The sequence below is a fragment of the Vulpes lagopus genome, chromosome 11 (assembly GCF_018345385.1).
Source record: "Vulpes lagopus strain Blue_001 chromosome 11, ASM1834538v1, whole genome shotgun sequence".
In the NCBI taxonomy this organism is placed as follows: domain Eukaryota; kingdom Metazoa; phylum Chordata; class Mammalia; order Carnivora; family Canidae; genus Vulpes; species Vulpes lagopus.
The window spans coordinates 49,789,090-49,801,126 of record NC_054834.1 but is presented as its reverse complement, the minus strand read 5'-3'; the positions used below and the strand labels follow the sequence as shown (position 1 = coordinate 49,801,126).

Here is a 12,037-nt window from a genome sequence, read left to right as displayed (position 1 = left end):
CCTTCCAGGTGTCACCACCATTCCCACAACTGGACTCCACACAGTGGTACTTGGACAACTGCTCCAATACCTAACCAGCCCCGGATGTGTGAGCACCTTTCCTGCCCTACAACGGAGGTGAATACAGTTGGCCCTTGAAAAACACAGGTTTGAACTGCACAAACCCACTGAGATCCACTCTGTGCAAATTTTTTGGGTGAATACAGTTACTATAAGTGTGTTTTCCTTCCTTACAATTTTCTTCGTAGCATTTTCCCCTCTGGCTTACTTTGTTAGGATATGCTACATAACCACGCAAAACACGCGTTTATCAACTGTCTGTGTTATCAGTGAGGCTTCCACTCAACAGTACACCATCATCGAAAGATCTACTCAGATTTTCCACTGCATGGTGATCAGCAGCCCTAAATCCCGGTGTTGCTCAAGGGTTGTACTAACAGTACTAACACACGAAAACCTACCAGGGACACTTCAGACACCAGAAAACGTGACCCCGAGGCCACCCAAGAGAGAACAGAGCACAGCCGAGGGTGGTTTCTAGGGTGCAGATCCTTACCTTGATAATGTGTTACACAAGCACAAGGTCAAAACTATGAACAAACAGCCCCTGGCTTCTCCCCTAGTGCACTAAGACCTAGGTCCACCTGGGACGGGCAGTGGCAGGACCTGCCTCAGAGGGCTGCCTGAAAAGGTCAACAAGGTCACGGTGAGGTCTGGCACAACAGGGGCTTGCCAGAAATACCAGCCCCCGAGTCCCTGCACCTGTGGGGTTAGGTCCCGTGGGCCCGGTGCTCCTCCACCACAGCTGGTGAGGGCAGCAGCAGAGTGTCAACTAAGAGGCTGATCACTGTCCGTCCCTCCATCACCACATGACAGGGAACCACTGGCCAAGATCCCAGGTAGCCTCTGAAAGTATTTCCCAGAGCAAGCACCTGTGCAAACACCGAGGAAGAGCCACGACTGGAGACCCCCCAGCAGCCCTTTCCCTGTCTGGACGTCTGCAGTCAGAACTGTGTTAACCGGGACCCCAGCCTAGGACCTACTGGCCCCACCTGCAGCCCAGCTCATAAGTGCCTGCCCACATCCACCATCCCCGCCTCCACCGACATATTCCAGACCACAGGCCAGTGCTGGCGGTGCTCTGTGGCTCTCCCGCTCTACCTCCAGATTCAGGGGGGTTTAGAGGAAATAATTAAACCTCCAAACGCAAAGACCCAAAGCACCTACGATTCCAACTGTTACTAAGGAAGCATAAAGGACTTCTGATGGTAACTGGCACCTGGGCCAGGTCCAGCAGGTCACACCCCGCCATCCCGTACTGGCGGTCTGCCCACCCACACGGAGGGAAACCTAGAAACTGTGAACTGCAATAGGAGTGAAAAAGTCAGGCCGTCAAGGTCTGCGCGGGGCTGACCCGGCCAGCGAGAGTCCAGGCTGGGCGGCTGCAGAGAGACCCCCAGCCACCCGCCTGGCGCGGAGAATGCACTGGAAGGTGCCAGGCACTTCCTCCGACTTCAAGACCGCCGGCGGTCCCGGGAGGCCTCAACCGCAGCCAGGGGCTCGGCGGGACCCCCGGCCAGGCGGAGGCTCGCGCACGGGTTAGCACCTGCTCCCTAGAACGGCAGGTGCTACAGCCTCCTAAGCCGCAAGCTGAGGCACGAGCGCCGAGGCAAACAGCGCGGAGCAGGAGTCCGGGCTCCGACGGGCCCCGTGCAGGGCAGAAGGGCAGTACCTCCTCCCGGGCGTGCTGTGAGGACAGCGGGAGCTAGCAGCAAAGCATCCCGCGAACGCTCGGCCGCCGGGACCGCGACGAGGCCGCTGCGAGCAGGGACGACCAGGAGCTGAAAACGAGTGGGCACACGGTCACACGCCGCCCACCCCGGGGAGGGCGACAGCGCGGGCGGCGGGGGCGCCCAGGCGGCGGCCCGAGGGGCCCCCCGCCCGCCCGGAGCCCGCCCGCCCCGCCCCCCGCCGCCCGGGCCCGCCCTCCCCGCCGCCCGCCGCCCGCCCGGGGCCAGCGCAGCGCAGGCCTCGCCCCGCGGGGCAGGCCGCAGACAAAGCGCGCGGCGCTCGGGGACGGCCCTCGCGGCCGGGGCGCGGCCGGGACCCCGAGACCGCCGCGGGCCCCGCACGTACCCGAGAGCCTGGCGCCCCTCCAGCACCCCCCGGAGCCGGCCGCCGCCGCCCGAGCGCCCGCCTCGACTAGGCCGCCACCGCCACCGCCGCCGCCGCGCGCTCCCCGACCCGGAAGTGCACGGACCCGGCTTCCGGGGCCCTCCCGCCCCGCCCCGCCCGTAGGAGGGAACCACTGGGACGGGGGGGAGGGAGACGAGCCTGAAGTGGCGGAGGGCGCCCTCGCCGCGGCCGGGGGCCTCCAGACCTCGAAGGCACCGCCCGAGGCCGCCCGCCGCCCGGGAAGACCAGCGTCCGGGGCAACTCGTGGTGTCTGGGCCCCCGCCTGTAGACTGCTCCGCGTCGGCCTCCCCCGCCGGGAATGATACAGTCCGGGCCCCGCCCCCCCGCCCGGGCCGAATGGAAGCGGCCGTCCACCGCCCCTGAGACCCCGCCCCCGGGCACGCCCCCACGCGGAGGCCCCGTCCTCCAGCTGTCCGCCACGCACCCAGCCCAGCGGGGCCCTCCGCTCGGCCGCCGCGGCTTCCTCCAGGTGCAGGGCACGGCCTGGGGGGACCCCAGCCCCCCGTCCCGTCGGGTCCAGACGCGGGAAAGCACGGGCACCGCCCGGCACCGCCCCGCGCGCGGTTGTGAGCAGCCGACTGGCGCTGCGGGGTAGGATCCGGGGTCGAGGAGCCTCGGGCAGGCCTGGCCAGTGTTACTCCGGCGATGAGGGTGCACCGGGCGAGCTCGTGGGAGCCCCACCTGGGAAGGAGGCCAGGCCAGGGGGGCGGGGCAGGGCGGACCCGGGGAGCGGCGGGGCTGGGGCTCAGGTGCAGGAAGATTCTGAAGAAAGGGGATTTGCTGAGGGATATGCGGAGTAGACCCAGGGGAGCCCGGGAGAGGGGCATTCGGAAGCCAGGCGAGGACGACAGCAGCCGGGCCCTGGGTGCAGTGAGGCGGGGTCCCTGACACCCTGCGCAGCAGCCCGGGGTGGGGGGGTGGGAGAGTAGCCAGCGCCCCAACTCTTGCAAGTGGCTCTGCTGCGACAGGAAGGAAGAGTGGGGCCTGCCAAGGGAGGGCTGCGTTTTCTGCTCCACGGGAGAAATAACTGCTAGTTCAGACTCTGAAACAGACTCTGCCAAAAGGGACAATGGATGGCGTCAGAGATGCGGAAGACCGTGGAGCAAATCCTCTCCGTGGGCCACAGGGGTGGGGTCTGGAGAGGGGTGGCCCTGGGTGTCCCCCAGGTCAGGTGCTTGAACCAGTGTATCAGTCGTGTACCCATGAGCAAGCAGAGCTTCTGGACCTCTCTGTGCCTCCCCGTCCTTGGCTGTAAAACAGGGAGGTCGAGGGCTGGCTGGGTGAGGATTGGGGTCCAGCACAGGTACTGCGACTACCCTGTGCCAGCACCTCCCCCTTCCTCTCCACCTGGAGCTTGGAGGGCACTGGCCCTACCTGCTGAAGACCATTGGACAGAAGGACGCTACCCCGCAGAGGTTCCCACATGGCTATTGGGGCACCTCCTCCTGTGAAGGAGTTGGGCTATCACCTTGTAGCCAACTTGGAGTCCCCCTGGAGAGGGGCAGCCCTTCCTACCTTCACCTGCGGTTCTTCCTGGGGGATCCTGAAAAATTGTCATAATAAACACGTGCACCCACGATGACATGTAGAGAAACTCAGCAGGCATCCTCGGGCAGCGTACAGCCTACCCAGCCACGTCAGCCTGTGCTCAGATGTGAGATGTGCCCCCAGGGAATTTCCCAGAGCCATTGGTCTGGGCCCAAATTGAACATGGGTGGTACCCCTTGAGAGCATAGGCACGTACCTATACCTCCCAAGTAGCGATGCCCCCTCACAGGCATGTGGGTACCCTCGCTGTGTACCCGCATCGGTATTGCAATGTCCTCTGCATACTGACTAGCCACTCCCCTGCCCCTCTCATGTGCTCCTTCCAAGCCCTGCCCCTGCGCCTCGCAGACCCGCACTCTGCACCCCTGGCTGGGCGTGCGGTGTGTGCTAGTACGCCCTGTCCTGCCCCTGCAGGGCACAGGCAGGAACACGCAGGGATGCACACTTCCATCCTGTACAGGAGGGGGACACATGGCTGGGGGCTACCTTGGTTATGTCCAGCCCGGGCCAGGGCTTTCCCCTGCCGTCAGGCCTGCCCGCAAATACAGGGCCAGAGCCAGGGGAGGAGACAGGTACAGCCATGTTCTCTGACTTGGGAAGGGGGGCATACTAGTGTCCCAGGCCTGCCCTAACCAATGACCACCGGCTGGGTAACTTAATACAGCAGCCCCGGAAGTCACAAATCCAGAACCCAAGGCAGCTGTGCTCCCTTAGAAATCTGCAGGAAATCCTTTCTTGCTTCTGGCTTTTGGTGTTCCAGGCTTCCTTGGCTTGTGGCCACGTCACCCCAGACTTTGCCTGTCTTCAGGTGGCCTTACTTCCTGTGTGTCTGTATCTCTCATTTATCTCATATAAGTGCATTTGTCATTGGACTTAGGGCACACCCAGGGAAACCTGGATGGATCTACCTCAGAACCCTTAATTATAGCTGCAGAGACCCTTTTTCCAAGTAAGGTAGCATTCACATGGTCTAGGCATTAGGATACAGACATTTTTTCGAGGGGGCACTATTCAACCCACCCCAGAGGGTGGTAAGGGGTGCATTTGGAAGCAGCAGGACTTGGGGCCAGCTGGAGGGTGTCCAAGACAGGAAAGGCAAGACAGGAACTCACAGTCACCTGACTTCTGGTTTTGCTGTGACCCTGAATCCCACACTTCTTTCCTCCAAACCTCTACCCTGCCTCCGCAGGGATCCTGCAGATTCCGAGGGGTTCCTTCCAAACACATGATCCAAGCTTTGCTGACCTCTCCACTTCTGACCCCTGGTACAACCAAGCCAGCTCCTGGGGCCTCTGTGCTCTTCCTCCACCCACAGGTGACCACATCCACGGCATCCTGTCTTCGAATTTCTATCCCCGGGCTCTGGGCTGCTGACGTCCAGGGCAAGGCCCACACGTCCCTGGAACCTCAGCACTTAGCCACTCAAGCAGCGCTTTCAAAGGAAGAAATAACGTGGCCATGATGATGCGGGGGGTGCAGGAGGGTCTGTCCTGGGTTTGGGGCGGCTGCTGGGCTCCAGCACATGTGGGACGCAGGGACGTGGCTGGAGGAACGCAGAGCCAGGAACACATGGTGTAGAGGGCCGGGGGGTGTACAGGAGGGCCCCCAGGGACCAGAGGGCTGAGGCTGAGGAGCACAGCGGCCTGGGGCAGTGAAGGGCGAGCGGAGGGCTCCTCCCAAGAACCTGCCTGGGGCCGGAGTCGGAGTCGGGTCCTCCAGGGAGGGCAGGGGTCTGACACGTGCAGCACCCGGAGGGAGGGAGGGAGGGTGGGGGGCTCCGGCTTCCTGGGCGGGGGCACAGAGGGCTTAGGAGGACTCCTGCGGCAGGAACAAAAGGGGAGCAAGCATCTCTGCAGCCCGTTGGACTCCGCCCCGGGGGTCTCCTCGGCCACGGAGGCGGGAGGGGCCGTGCAGGCGCGGGCGGCAGGGCCAAGTCTCCCCGGCCCACCCAGGGCGCAGGGCCCTAGGTCTGAAGCAGTCCTTCCTCCGGCCTCACACTTTTTCGAAGCCTAGACAGGACTGGCCGGAGCGCGGGGGCGCTGCGCCGCGGGCCCTGCGGACTCGGCGCCCTCCAGGCCGACGCGCCCCGCCCGAGGGCCCCGGAGCCGCCGCCGCAGCCCCGCGCTCCACGTGCGTCCCGAGGGCGCGGCCGGCTACGTGCGCCCGAGCCCCGCGCCGCCGGGAGCTGCCCGCCGGCCGCGAGGGCGGGGGGGCGGGAGCGCCTCGGGCCGTACCACCTGCCCGGGCCGCGGGGGAGCCGCCCGCAAGGCCCCGCCCGGCAGGTGGCGGCCCCGCCCCGAGGCCGACGTGCGGAAAGGAACGCGCCGGCCGCGCCCGCGAGGGGCCGCGCGGCGGCGGGCGTGGCGCCCCGCCCCCTCCTCGCGCCCACTGGCTGGGGCGCAGCGGGGCGGGCCCTGCCCGGCCGGCCATTGGCTGCGAGAGCCGCGTATTTGCATATGGGCGGGGCGCGGGGGGCGGGCGGGCGCCGGGCGCGGAGCGGGCGGGGGGCGCGGGGGCGCCGGGGGGCCCGCGGCCGCCGCCGGATTTGGGCTGAGCGCCGGCGACGGCCCCGCTCCGCGGCTGCAGGTGACGCGCGAGGGGTCCCGGGCCGGCGGGCGGGGGCTCGGACGCACAAGTTGGAGGGGAAGGAGGGGCCGGGGGTGGGGGCTGGCTCCTCTGTCCACCCGGGGTCCCTCCAGGCGCAGGGCAGCCACTGCCCACCGCACACTGCGCTGCTCCGGACCCACTGTGCGTGTGACAGCGGCTGATCTGTCCCTGGGCAGCGCGACCGCCTCGGCCCCCCTGGGACCCTGCTCTGTCGGGCCGGGACAGCCAGCCCAGGTGGGAGGGCTAGCGCCCAGGCAGGCGGAGGCCAGGGCGCCCCCGAGGCCCGGTCCCCCGGCTGCGCTCAGCAGGGGTGGGGAGGAAGGGGTAGCCTCGTGGGGCTGCGCAGCCCTCCACTCCGGGGCTCACGTTGCGCCAGCTGCGTCCTTGGAGGGAACTTTCATTCCTTGTGTGTCTCAGGGGCCACGGGACGTGCAGAGTTGCGGGATGGCCCTCGCACTGCTGCCGAGCTGAGGCGGCCCTGGGCAGACCCGGGGCCCCCAGGCCCGGGGCCCCTACCATCAGCCTCGAGGGCCACCTTGGGGAACCTTCTTAAGGAAGTTGGTGATGGATTTGGCTTTTCGGTGCGTCACTGCCACTTCAGCAAGACCGCTAAAGGAGTCGGAGTGACAAGGACCCACTTGTGCCCAGTGACATGCCCCTCCCACAGGTGGGGTCACCTGCCAGAGATGCCAGCCTGTCTGCGGGGGTTCTCTGTCCACTCTGAAGATCTGCCGCCCTGAGCCCGCCCAGAGGAGCATCCAGACAAGCTGGGACCAGGAGGCCTGCAGAGCTGGGCTCCTCCCAAACGGTGGGGGGTGATGGCTGGAGCTGGGCCTGCACTTGTCAGAGCAGCTGGAGGGAGAGGCAGGCTTAGGTGAGACCTTGCATGGACTTCACTCACCTGTGGAGGGACCCTGTCCTGAAGGTCACTGTGGGTGTACTGGGTATCACACCCAGCAGGCCTGGCAGGGCCAGGTTCCGCAGGTGACAGGGAGCTTGTGGGTGGCCTTGGCCCCGTGAGTCCGTGTTCTCAGCCAGCCCACAGGGTATTTTGCAGGGGGGGGCCGTGCGGGAACTCTGCGGTCGGGAGGGGCTCGGGTGCCATTCCCAACCGGGCCTGGCCCTGCAGAGTGACGGTGGCTGCCGAGCGGGGTCCTGTCTCACCTTGCTGGGGAACTGGCCTGACCTGGCTTGGTCCTGCCCTGCCCCGGAATGATGTGTGTGTGTGTGCCTGGGGGCCGGGGGCGGGGAGCGGGGCCTCTCAGCACCCTGCATAGCTTTCGGATTGTTTTCAGAGTGCAGTTTAAAGCTCCAAAGTAAACTTTTCAGCAACTCCAGCATTTGCTTAGTGATTTGAAGCACTTCTGGCAACTTTTTGGGGATGTGGGATTCGGGCCACCTGCAACAGCCACAGAGGAGGAAGGTTCTGCATTCCCCACCTCGGAGCGCAGCAGCCACTGAGGACCTCTCCAAGGCTTCTTCAACCAGCAGGAGCCCAGGGACAGGTCCCTGGTGAGGTCTTCACAAGGAACAGGTGTTCCCTGAAAACAGACACAGGAGACCAGGGGTGCACAAGCTCTGCCAGCGCCAGGACTGCTTCCTTTTGGGGGTGGGAAAGCCCAAGACACCGGAGGGCGCGGGCTCATCCCCAGCGAGCACTGGCTTTGCCCTGTGCTGGCCAATGCGCTCAGCTGGGGAGATGACCCTGTGCTGGGGCTCAGGGCAGGTGCCCCGAGGTACACCCAACCCTCCTGAGCACAGGTGAGGGTTGTGAGTGGGGAGAGCAGGCCCCTTGGACCTGGTGGTGACTGCCGTAGCCCCAGCTCGCCCACCCAGGGCACGACACAATCAGCATTTGCAGTCCGGACTACACGCCCATGTGACCTGGCATTTGGCCCCGTCAGCCATGGGCTGCTGTGAGGTAGATGGTGGGCTCAGGTGGGACCCGAGGTAGGAGCCAAGCAGGGCTGAGGGCCTTGGAGTGAGGAGTCTGGGCCAGAAGCCCCCTCCTGCTGCCTGGCCTGTCCAGTGGCTCCCTCTCCCGTCCCATCTGGGGTGGGAAGTATCCATTCCTAGTTACTCCTCTGCCCCCACCAGCTGTGCTCTGCGTGGCTTCCTTGCTCCTTACTCGGGACTTCATGTCCCCTACAGTTGGCCCCAAAAGAAGTAGGGAACACCAGGCCCAGTTCAGGAGCCACTTCAGAGGGCTCGGTCCCTCCCAAAGTTCAGCACAAAGACCGCCATCATCTAGGGTGCCTCCACCTGTTCTCCAGTGGTTGCTCCGAGCCCGTGGGTTCTAACCATCACTAGCTGCAGTGCTCACAGGTGGGACCCGCAGCGCACCCCACCCGCAGTCACCTGGGATCAGGATAAGCACCATGACTTGGACATCTCTCTGCCCTAGTTTCGAGGCTGCAGGAACACAGCAGGGCCTACACACCCACCTAGGAAGCGGAGGGACCTACAAAACTCCTCTGGGCAAAGCTCCTTGGTCCCGGCCAACCAGGAGTCTGGGGACCCGCCCCCACAAGCTTGCAGTAAACCTCAGTAAACCTGATAGGCAGGTCTGGCACGTCCTTGAGTCCTCACATCCAGGAGCCACCCCAATGGGGTGGCAGTTCCTGCTCCTGGAGTAGGCCAGAGGCGGGGAAGCAGACTGGAGAGGGTCCACATAGACGCCCAGGCCGGGCTGAGGCTGCTGTAAGGCCCACACTGTCCAACCTCCAACCCAGGCTTGTGTGGCCAAGGAGAGCCCCTGGGGATGGATAGGCGCAGCAGCTGAAGTTTGAGGCCCTACAAGACCCAGCTTTGGACCCCACTGACCAGTGGTCCCTGAGAGACTTCCTTCTCAAGAGCCCTGGCTGTGGCCAGCCCCAGATAGTTTGGGGGACTCCCTGTGACCCTGGCTGGTCTCAAGTGTTGGCCCCACAGACTCTGTCCAGTGCAGCCTCAGGACACACTCAAGCCATTTGGGGCAATTTATTGAGGTTTTAAGGTTGGAGGAGGGGAGGCAGCACACCTGTGCGTGTGCACGGGCATGGTGAAGGGTCCCCCCCCACGTGAGCACACACCCACGGGTGGAGCAGTGTCTACACATCTCCCACCCCCAGGAAGGAGCCACGGCCCTTGAGGCGTAACGAATTCTGAACGTCCCCCCTTCTCCAGGGGGCTTGGTGGGCTTGGCAAGGGCCAGGGCAGGTGTCCTCAGCCTCCCCCTGCTCCCCACAGCGGAAACCCCAGGCTCGGGGGCATTCTTTCTCAGGCCCAGGGTGCCAGGGCACCCCACTGCATGGGGAATGAGTCCTCTGGGGCCGCCCACTCCCTTGTCTGGGCCAGGCTGGCCTTGTCCTCACTCGTGTCATGGGAGCCCGGGGCGGGGCTGGCAGTGGACGTCCGTTCCAAGGCAGGAGCTGCTACCTCCAGGAGTTCTCCCTCATTGGGGCAACTGTGGGAAGGACATAGGCTGAGGGGCCTGGGGAGGCCCCAGGAAGACCTTGTCCCGCCCGAAGGGGGGAAGGCAGACGTACTCTCTGGGCTCAGGCTGGACACTAGAGCGGGATTCTGGGCGGTTCTTGCGAGGGGCTCTTCTCTGGCCGGAGGCAGAAGGTCCTACGGGGAGAGTAGGTCAGCTTGGAGCTCCGCTGGGCCTCCCCCGCACCGGCCTCCCTCTAGGACCACTCTGACCTGTGTGCTGGGGGGGCCCCTGTCTGGCTGCGGGGGTGGTGGCAGCGCAGCCCCCGTCTGTTGGATGAACTGCTGCAGGTTACACTGACGGAGCTCCCGGTTCAGCTCCTCGAGTTCCTGGGCTTGGGCCTGGGGCACATGGATCCTCAGGGAACTGACCTTGAGCCCAACCCCAACGTGGGCAGGGGCTCAGGGGCCTGTGGGCTTACCTGCAGGGCATGCTCGGCAGCTTCCAGGGCCCTGCTCACCAGGGCCAGGCTGCCTTGCACCTCCGCACTCTGCCGCTCCTGGGCAGCCAGGTCCTGGCGCAGGCGTTCAGTGGCCGATGCTGTGGGCGAGGGGGGCCCAGGGGCCTCCGAGGCCAGATGCAGTTCAGCCTCCAGGGCACGGGCCTGGGCATCCAGGGCCTGCAGCCGGGCGGCATGCTCGGCGGTGGCGGCGCTCAGGGCTTGCAGGCGTGCCTGCCCCTCACGCTCCCGCGCCTGCTCCCGCCGCAGCTCCTGCTCCCAGAAGGCCTCCTGACCCAGCTCCACCGCGTTCCTCCGCACCCTGCGCTCCAGGCCCTGCAGGTCCGCGCAGGAGCCTGGCATCGGTGCTACAGGGGCAACAGGCTCCGGCAGCGGGGGGCTGGTCAGCCCAGGGCACCCGAGGCCGAGGGTCAGTGCCTTGCGCTGCTCATGGCCCAGTGCCGGCCGGGACTTCGAGGGGAGGCTGGCACGGACTGAGCAGCGCTCGGGAGGGGGGCAGCTGTCTGAGGAGGGCCTCCCAGCGAGGCTGGGCCCTGTCCGCCTCAGGACAAACTGGACATCACTGGCAAACTGTCCACAGGTAGCCTGGGCACCCACGGGACATTCCTGAGGCAGCAGCTGCCGCTCCTTTTCTCTGAGACGCTGCACAAGCACAAAGCGGCCCGTCTGGCCTGGGGTAGGAGGACTCCGGTCAGCCTACGTCCCTCCCCCGACCGCACACACCCTCCATCCACCTGGCTTGAGGGGTTGGGGGAGGGCAGGGGGATCAGCAGCCAGCCCCACCCTCCCGGGGGCAGGGGCCGGGTCCAGGCCCACCTGTCGGCCCACCGTGCCTGGAAGGACTCACCTATGGCTTGCGCTAGTGCGATGACCACTTCCTGACAGGTGGTGTGCTCGGAGACCCCACAGACCACGCGCTGTATGCCGTCCACCCACACCTTCAGCTCCATGGCTGCCAGCCCCAAGAGCATCCCTGTCCCGCAGGGAGGACAGAGGCTTCAGGGTCAGGCCCCGCCTGCGCCCAGCTCGTCCGGCCGGCTCTCCCGTGCCCGTTGTCGGGGTGGACGTAGTGAGACCAGCCCCCGGCCGCCAGCCACTGCCCCTCCAGGAGCACTTGGAGGCTCCCCGCTCCGCAGCCCGCTCTCGCCCCGCCCCACTCCCGGAACAAGGCGAACCATTAACCAGATCCAGGACTTCCTGCCTCCCCGCTCACCTGGCTCCGAGGGCACGGCCCCTCCCGCGGGACGCCGTCCTCGGGCACCGCAGGGCGCCCGCAGCGAACGCGGCTCCCCGCTGCCATGGGAACGCCCCCTCCCCCGCGGCTCACGCGGCGGCCCCCGGGGCCCCTTCCCGCTCCCGCCAGCCGCCGCGCTCGCCCCCGGGCCGCTGCAGGTGCGGCGCGGCCCCCACGGCCGCCCAGCCCGCGCCCTCCCGTCGGGGCTGCCTCCCGAGGCCGCGTCCCGCACGCGGGAGGACCCGGGGCCCGCGCGGCTCACCTGGGCGCCCGCCGGCCGCGGGGACCCACACTCCGCGGGATGCCGCCCGGCGCCGGGCGCCGCCGCAACCTGCCGCCTCCAGCGCCGCGGGCGAGCCCCGGCTCGCCACTCCATTGGCCCGCAGCCCGAGCGCCGCGCCCCGCGCCGCCCCATTGGCTCCCGCCGCCGCCCCGCCCGCCCTGCGCCGGCGCCCATTGGCTCCCCCGCCTGCGCCCCGCCCCTCCCATTGGCTCCCCGCCCGCCCCGCCCCCGGCGGCG

At 66.5% G+C, this 12,037-nt stretch overlaps 2 protein-coding genes across 4 annotated transcripts in view; both read right to left on the bottom strand.

Moving 5' to 3' along the window:
* Positions 1-2,267, bottom strand: part of PHRF1 (PHD and ring finger domains 1) — a 28,908-nt gene extending 26,641 nt beyond the window's left edge. For both annotated transcript variants that reach the window (XM_041773776.1, XM_041773777.1), the window contains exons 1-2: positions 2,137-2,267; positions 1,733-1,841 (exon numbers count right to left, since the gene is read on the bottom strand). The gene's annotated coding sequence lies outside the window, so the exon portion shown is untranslated. The remainder of the gene's footprint in view (positions 1-1,732; positions 1,842-2,136) is intronic.
* Positions 2,268-9,315: 7,048 nt separating this feature from the next.
* On the bottom strand, positions 9,316-11,860 carry RASSF7 (Ras association domain family member 7). Of its 2 annotated transcripts, none has more exons than XM_041773789.1 (6): positions 11,780-11,860; positions 11,131-11,256; positions 10,245-10,954; positions 10,036-10,164; positions 9,879-9,960; positions 9,316-9,796 (listed from the first exon to the last, which is right to left on the bottom strand). In XM_041773789.1, the coding sequence occupies exons 2-6, from the start codon at positions 11,252-11,254 to the stop codon at positions 9,765-9,767; spliced, it is 1,077 nt and encodes a 358-aa protein (XP_041629723.1). In that variant the 5' UTR covers positions 11,255-11,256; positions 11,780-11,860; the 3' UTR covers positions 9,316-9,764. The 2 variants fall into 2 exon arrangements, with proteins under 2 accessions (XP_041629723.1, XP_041629724.1); XM_041773790.1 differs by lacking the exon at positions 11,780-11,860 and adding an exon at positions 11,497-11,737.
* Positions 11,861-12,037: the final 177 nt, after the last annotated feature.

Bases quoted from the DNA above. Each gene is read 5' to 3' on its own strand.
- RASSF7 (XM_041773789.1), bottom strand. From the start codon at position 11,254: ATGCTCTTGGGGCTGGCAGCCATGGAGCTGAAGGTGTGGGTGGACGGC. The intron at 10,955-11,130 runs GTGAGTCCTTCC...CTCCTACCCCAG, and splicing joins CGCACTAGCGCAAGCCATAG to GCCAGACGGGCCGCTTTGTG. The intron at 9,961-10,035 runs GTCAGAGTGGTC...CTCTCCCCGTAG, and splicing joins GGGGCCCCCCCAGCACACAG to GACCTTCTGCCTCCGGCCAG.